Source organism: Triticum dicoccoides, chromosome 7B (assembly GCF_002162155.2).
Source record: "Triticum dicoccoides isolate Atlit2015 ecotype Zavitan chromosome 7B, WEW_v2.0, whole genome shotgun sequence".
In the NCBI taxonomy this organism is placed as follows: Eukaryota; Viridiplantae; Streptophyta; class Magnoliopsida; order Poales; family Poaceae; genus Triticum; species Triticum dicoccoides.
The window spans coordinates 175,895,427-175,903,590 of NC_041393.1; the positions used below are offsets into that span (position 1 = coordinate 175,895,427).

Genomic DNA, 8,164 nt, shown 5'->3' on the forward strand with positions numbered 1-8,164 from the left:
GGTGGGCCGCCTGCTAGGAGTCGGCCACTCTGATGGCCGCCTGCTAGGAGTCGACCCACATGGGGACCGCTCAGTGAGCCTCGCCCCCTTCCAGCAGCCGGCCGCTTGGGCCAGTCGGTCACGGGAAGACGACGCTTCGTCTTGGATGCTTGTGGGGTGCAGTCGGCCCGATGTCTTGAAAAGCCAGGGGGAGCAGATAAGGCTACCCGTGGTCATTTACTCCGACACCAGAGATGCACACCAGAAGATCCTCTTCCTCTCGCCACAAAGTTCCTGAGCACAGCGCTGCTGCTACGATCTTCCCCATCCCGGCTTGCAGCGTGCACCGTAGGTCGGGACAGTAGGCCTCCGAAACTCCACCTCTTTGAGTCCTGTACGGGAGAAGGGTGATAATGTTTTTGGGGAGCGCTCATCGCGAATACTGACTTCTTCGTCACGGATGCCCTGGACTCCGACGACTTCTTCCCCGACGTCGACAACCTCCTCGACGACATGGCTAGCGAGGACACCGACCCCAAGTCCAGTGCTACTGTTGCTACTGTTGTCCCGTATGTGTTCTTGCTTTTCCTATTAGAGGTCCTGTCACAGTTCCTTGTTCTACTGTCTGCTCTAGATATGTTCTGTTCTAGTTCATATTTGCAGATGTTATTTACCTTCTCTTTGTCAGATCGCATGACTTGCTTTATCTTTGCTATTTTAGTCATGCTTTATCTAGTATTTTCATTAATAAGATCATATGGTAAATTCCTCATATTTCCAACATAACCTTCCTGCCGCCACTGCCCCTTCCTCCACGGCCGACTCCACCCAGTCGGCGGGCGGCGCCCCCTACACCTCCAGACCGTCCATTCCAGAACCATCCCCGGTGGTTCCTGTCCAGAATGACACCTTGACGCAGCATCCCCATCGGCACGCGAGCATCATCCTCACCGCCACCCAAAGCAACATGCAGGAGACATCACCCTGATGGCATGGACGTCAGTGCTTGTCCCAACGCCGTTGGGAGCCATGGTGATGCTCCTGTAGATGCCCATGGCAGACCGAATCGGGCTGCCTCCAGCCGGCCCAGAGTGGCGCCCAACAGGCTGGCAACCTCCTAGCTGGGCTGCAGCATTGCAAGAAGCTAATAACGCTTCCGAACGATTTGCAATCGCCAAGTGAAGTGAGAAGCTGGCTTGAGAAGCTGAATATGTGGAGTTTATGGAGTTGGGAGAGGTTCAGAACAGGCCCTTACTCGTCTAGAAACTCTTGTGAAGGCCCATACTCCTACATTCATAAATGTTAATGTTTGTGCTACTAACTCTACTTGTTCATAAATGTTACCATAAGTTTGATGACCACATAGATTTCTCAATTTCCACGTTACACTGCCTGGTTTTGAATTTGAAGAAAAAAAACCAACAAATTTGCAGAAATCCAGTCCAAAGATTCACAAGCATGTCCAAAATCTAACCAACGAGAGCAGCACCGTCAGACCACGATCCAACGGCCAACAGGAGCCCCGAGAGTCCGATATAACCCGGACCTTCGCCTTCCTTCCCCCACTCCCCTTCCCCGCTCCTTCGCCCAGTCCCCCACCCCCGAGGCGAGCCACAGCCTCACCCTCGGCTCCCTCCCACACCCCATTGCCGCCTCCATCCAATAAAACTCCTGTACAGATCAAACTCCAGGGATCCGGATCAGCCGATCCCGCGCCTCGCCGCGCGATTTTTCACCCTCGATTCTCCCTGGTATTTTTTTTCCCTATCGGGGCTAGGGTTAGGGCCTCGGGGAGGAGGGCGCCGCATTTCAGGCCGCCGCCGTAGTCGACGAGCCAGGCCACCCGGGGAGGCGAGCGGAAGGGGAGCCAGGAGAAATGGAGAAGAAGAAGGTGGCGGTGTCCAAGGTGTGCCACGGCCACTCGCGGCCGGTGGTCGACCTCTTCTACAGCCCCGTCACGCCCGACGGCTACTTCCTCATCAGCGCCAGCAAGGGTAAGCGATCCACCCCGCCCCGCTCGGCTGCGGCTGCGGCTGCGTCTGGCCACCTCGCCCCTCGTTATTTTTGGGGGCCGTGCGCGTGTGGCTGCGATTCCTTCGGATCCAAAGCTGTCGCTTTGATGCAGACGGCAACTATATGATTATCGTGAAATGGGTTTAAGCTGCTGCTGCCTCAGCGCTGTGCGGGTGAATTCAGTATCTGGTGGACGAATATTGGTCACCTGCTGTTTGTACCACGATTATTGTGTCTCCCATGTTGTCTCACACACTTCTAGGGACAGAGACGGGTATCCAGGTCATGGAATATGCTGATATTCTGTAATTTCACAATCTAGTAAGTTTGGGCTATATTGGATAACATTTAAAGATTTAGAAGTTATTACATGCCATGGTTGCAAGCCAAACTTTGTCGCATGCCTTAGTTAAGTCTGTCCAAGTTAGGGAATTTTTCATTTTTGGGCACTGGTTCCACCTTCCAAGCCCTTTTAGCTATTTTCAGTGCGCTAGACAAGTGGAGTCGAGGCAAGATTCTCTTAGTCTGCTATTGTGGCTATCTACCTCATTGATGTTTATAATGTCGAATGGAGTTGGACTGTTACTAGATTGCTCGGATATCTGCTGGAAGTAGTTGCTTTTATGCCTGCTCAGATGAAAGCCGTTAGATGAGTAATACGTAAAAGTCACCTCTTTCCGTTTCATGTTTTTCATCACCACTGAGCTGTCAGTTCTAGGGATGTAAACAAATGGTAACTGCTGGATACTGTTAAAAATATTTTTCTGTCCATAGCTGTGGTTTCAAACAGGATACAGCTAATATGTATTCTTCACTAGCCGTTGTACTAGCGTTTCTCGGCCATTAGATGGCATCCCTGTTTATTAGAGTGTAGTTGGAGCATATTTTCTAGACTTACCTCCATGACATAATTCTTTTTAACAAGTATTAATATTTGCCAAAGAACTGGCCTCAGCAACGGCTTTAATTCTTTTGATGCACTCTTTTTTGCTGTAAGTATTATAATGCTGAGTTTTTTCATTATATTAGTCTGTCCGCACACGGAGTTCATGTATAAATTTAAAATAACTAGGGAAACAAATGTTCTGTTCAGTGTGGTACATTCATCAATTACAGTTGTTGACACAGCTAACACAATTAACTTGATTCTGTTGGTCTATTGTTGTGATCAATTCCAATTACTTCCATAATCAATATTTTTATGTGATTGTTAGATGCCCGGACCAACTTTTGATCTAGGCTGCTGGATTGGGTCAGTGTAGGGTCAGGAAGTTAAGATTTCAGGGCAGTTTTAAATCAAATGGGGCCCTTATGTTGTTGGTATGGATGGCGCCATATTATATACTTGCTGGTATCAGAGAACAGGGTACTCGTACCAGAGAAGGGTGCAAATACTGGCACATGATAATTCTTACCTGCCAACAGTATACATCACTTTTAAATGCATTGAAAATCCTCCCTGCCTTGTTAGATTCCTGACTATCGCCCAACACTAACATCTCATATTCTGGTCTACAGACTCGAATCCTATGCTTCGTAATGGTGATACTGGAGATTGGATTGGGACTTTTGAAGGTCATAAAGGTGCAGTTTGGAGCTCTTGTCTAGACACAAATGCTCTCCGTGCTGCCTCCGGTTCTGCGGACTTCTCAGCGTATGACATTTATCCTGCAAAATTTCATTGATGGTTCATTTCAATTATTTTTCTTTGAGAAATGCGAGTTTGCCTCTATCAGAGTATCAGTTGATACTTACCTGCTGAAGATCTATGTATATTCATGTTCTTGCATTTCTTCAGCAGACATGCTAAATTGTGATTATTTTTATCGGCAGAGTACTTTAGTTAGTAGGCTACAGACAACTGGTTTAACTTTCAGTTGTGAAGTTGTGTATAGTGGGTCAATCCGATTTCCCTATGCACTATGCAGTGAATTTTCTTAACTGCACGTGATCGGTTTATTTTGTTGGTTCTGTCCACTGATGGTTGCTCGCCTGGTGAACCATAACTTAATGCATCCATGATTGAATATAAAAATTAGGCTGAGCTAGAAGGCAACAATGTTATATTCATCTCCATAATTTAATACATCATCACTCTATTTTATACTCCCTCTGTTCCTGAATATAAGTCTTTGTAGAGATTTCACTATGGATCACATACGGATGTATGTAGATGCATTTTAGAGTGTAGATTCACTCACCTTGCTCCGTATGTAGTCCATAGTGAAATCTCTACAAAGACTTATATTTAGGAATGGAGGGAGGAGTTGTAAGTCTGCTCATACTCTGTGTAAAGAAATAACAATCATTTTTCTGCAAAAAGAATTCAGTTCTTCAATGTTAATGCTCAGAAATGTTTATTATGTACTAATTCCTGAGTATAATCTACTCTTTTGACGGACATATTTGACTATTTTCTGCAGCAAAATATGGGATGCACTAACAGGAAATGAGCTACATTCATTTGAGCACAAGCATATAGTCCGTGCATGTGCCTTTTCTGAGGTAATGCTTGTTGACACATAGGGCTTGCTTGGTTTGCTTCCAAAAATCGTCTAGCCAATGTTTTTTGTAAAAATCTGCAGCTTTTTGAGGGACTGGCAAAACAACTTGGTTGTCAGTTTTTTGGCTTTGCCCAAACATTGGCAAGCCAAGCATGTTCTTAGTTCTCCCCTCTCTTCTGACATATTTATACCAAGAACACTAGTTATTCTGTCATTTCTTCTCCCCCTTAAGATGATATGCATCATATTCTTCTCCTTTTTGCCCTTTTTTGGTCCCTCCAGACTTTCTGAACCGAGGCCTGCTAGTGCTACTTCTTGCAACCTGCCACAAAATATGGACTATTCAACAAGTATATTAGCCCTGCTTTTTACATCCATCAGCGCATCTCATTGAATAATGTGAAATCATGTCGACAATAGTTTAGGTGCTCTGTATGCCATAGTAGTCAGTTAGAACTGTCCTCCATAAGCGGTTCTAAACCTAATCAAACCGCCTGTGCAACTGCAGGATACTCACATGTTGCTCACTGGAGGTGTGGAGAAGATTTTGCGTATATATGACATGAATCGTCCAGATGCAGCTCCAAGAGAACTTGACAAAACACCTGGTTCTGTACGAACTGTTGCTTGGCTTCACAGTGACCAATCTATTCTAAGTTCCTGCTCTGATATGGGTGGAGTGAGGTTTGTCTGGAAAATATCTTTAAAATTTGAAGCTTGTATGAAAACACATGCTGCTTCTCTATGCAAGCTTATTATACTTATTCCCCTTGATTAATTACTCTGATCACACAGGTTATGGGATGTGAGAAGTGGAAAAATTGTCCAAACTCTTGAAACCAAGGCACCTGTCACCAGTGCAGAAGTAAGCCAGGATGGCAGGTTCATCACTACAGCTGATGGCTCAAGTGTTAAATTTTGGGATGCGAACCAGTAAGTTCTTTCCTGTATGACCATTGTTCTGCATCACTTGCATTGTTCGGTTCCTTGACATTTTTTCTGGTAATTCTGCAGTTTTGGGCTTGTTAAAAGCTATGATATGTCATGCACTGTGGAGTCAGCTTCACTTGAACCAAAGTCTGGGAGTAAGTTCATCACTGGAGGGGAAGACATGTGGGTTCATGTATATGATTTCTTCACTGGTGAAGAAATAGGTAAGTCTGTTATCATATTCAATCATTTGATTCCTGCAAGACTGAAACATCGCTGCAGTTATGTGTTACCAAAACAAGAACAGGCCAGGTGGAGAAAAATATAAGTACATTAGCTAGCATAATATTTTTGTTAAGCTTTCACTATTGTGAGTTGTAGAGTGTTTAGAATTCTTGTTTGTATCCTGACCAGGCGGAGAAAAATATAAATCCCCAGAACGTTTTCTTGGTGATCCCAGGTTACCCAGGGAACCAATCAGGAAAAATGGTTTAATTTGAAACTGACAATAAACCAGTGATTTACTATAGTTATAACAAGCTTCTAGCCCAAGGGTAGGGATTACCGGATACGTGAGTGGTACTGGGTTCAAATCTTATTTTTGCAGTCATTTTTTCTTATTTGCACATAAGGCATGTGAAAATAGAGTACTGAATTATACGAGACTGGTACTGGGTTCAAATCCCAATGCTGCAGTACTAAATCAGTTGGAATGATAGCCATGGGATTCTACCCACAATGAGTGAGATGCCCCGAGAGTCAGAGTATATACTGTATCGATTTTGTTATATCTATAACAAAGTAATCACCCCACTGACTGCACAATTGTGCTCTCTGGCCATTGTATGTTCATTTTTTGTCTGCAGCATTCTTTATACTGATATTTGAAAACTAGATTCAAATAAAAATTTAATATTGATGTTTCAATACCTGATTCCGTTGACATGACTTGAGAACTTGTTAGTGCTCGTATTATTCTTTTTCGAGAAAACGCAAAGTGATTTTTGCATTTCATTGCATTGGAAAGGTGAGAGAGAGTACATGCCTCCTTGTTAGTGCTCGTATTATTCTCAAGCCCAGTTTATACCGCAAAGCTGAAATCCAGTGAGCAAAAGTCAAAACTTGATTTGTCTCGACCTCGCCTTTAGTGTTTGTGTAGTCTGCATGCTTGTTAATCTATGGTTTGTACTTTCATATTATTACATATCAAAATAAATATTTCCTCCAACTGCCATACGATGTCGTGAACATCTGTTATTCTGTGTTTTGCAGCCTGCAACAAAGGTCATCATGGACCTGTCCACTGCGTCCGGTTTGCGCCTGTTGGCGAATCATATGCATCAGGATCAGAAGACGGCACCATCCGTATCTGGCCGCTGAACCCTGCAAACGCCGATGACACGGAGGCACCCAACGCCAACGGCAAACCTAAGGCCGCCGCGGTGGCAAATGCGGTGGCAAATGACGTCGCCCGTAAGATCGAAGGCTTCCATATCACCAAGGAGGGGCAGACCGAGGCGTAGGAGGAGGATTGCATCGTCACCGAACCTGGCAGTGGTTGAGCCTTGTTGGGGCATTGCCGTCCGTCAGAGCCAGCCCCTTGGACTCACGGTGTCGCCCTCTGAGTCCATCACGTCGAAGCTTCTTTGCCGACCAAGGGCGGACGGACTTGTCCGTCATGAGTGAGCGGTTTTCTGTATGGGGCACTCTTCAGTAGACTGTTAAGATTAAGAGAGCATCTAAAGAGTTGGAATAAACCATAGGGGGAAGCGAGTCAGCAGTTAGTTTGTTTGCAGAAAGTTAAGCTTAATTTCAATGTATCGACGATAGGATTCGCCATACAAATGCCAATGGTGTTAACACTGTTTTGGCCCATCGTTGTGTGTTGATGATGACGGTGACAAAGGCTGTTGGTTGCCATTATTTGCGTATACGGTACCTTTTCTTGATGTCCTGGACATAAGTGTATAGCATAGCCGTGCTGCACATATGACCGCATTGATCGACGTCTCACCAGTGAGGATTCAGTGTCGCCCATGCGAAATGGTGCCTGATCGTTTCAGCCCCCCATAGAAAGACACGCTCGTTTAGAAGAGAATTAGACAGTCAATACTACTGTACCTCTGTTGTAATGAAATGAAATCTCTGGACCAACTTGCTTTCGAGCGGAGGGTCGGAGGGAACACACGAGCCAGAGCAGGCTAAGATAAGAGTTACTCCGACAGTAGTACTGCACGAGCAGGAAGTAGTACGTACAGTACCTATCTTTCACCGAGACATGAACTGGTGGTGATTTATGGCATCGGCATTGACAGCCTGGTCTCGTTCGTCTCCTGCCTATATGTGCGAACAGTGGAGTACCTCTCCTTGGATTGGATCACCCCAGCCTCACGTGGTTTCACAGGGATACTCTGCGTCGCCATTTACGCCCCGCCATTACTCGCGGCGTCCTTGGATCGGTCCTCCGCCACCGCCGCACCGCAGCGCGCACAGCCCCGCGGCTCTGGCCCTGGCCGCCGCAGCGCACACTTGCCTTCTTCCCTGTCCGCATCTGCATGAATGCATGCATGCATGCACGCGTAAAATTTACTACTCGTACCGCACAATCGATTTGACATGCGTGTTTTACGGTGCCTGGCCGATCACCAGCCAGTCACCACACCGGGGAGCAGAGCACACGATCCACGGCCAAAGACCGATGCTCCTTCTCCCCGCGCTATTCTATCCTGCGCGGCAGC

General features: G+C 46.0%; 1 protein-coding gene across 1 annotated transcript; it reads left to right on the forward strand.

The window, feature by feature from the left end:
• The first annotated feature begins 1,551 nt into the window (after positions 1-1,551).
• On the forward strand, positions 1,552-7,357 carry LOC119336204 (serine-threonine kinase receptor-associated protein-like). Its single transcript, XM_037608213.1, has 7 exons — positions 1,552-1,973; positions 3,511-3,646; positions 4,416-4,497; positions 5,005-5,180; positions 5,292-5,429; positions 5,511-5,650; positions 6,699-7,357. The coding sequence occupies exons 1-7, from the start codon at positions 1,856-1,858 to the stop codon at positions 6,947-6,949; spliced, it is 1,041 nt and encodes a 346-aa protein (XP_037464110.1). The 5' UTR covers positions 1,552-1,855; the 3' UTR covers positions 6,950-7,357.
• Positions 7,358-8,164: the final 807 nt, after the last annotated feature.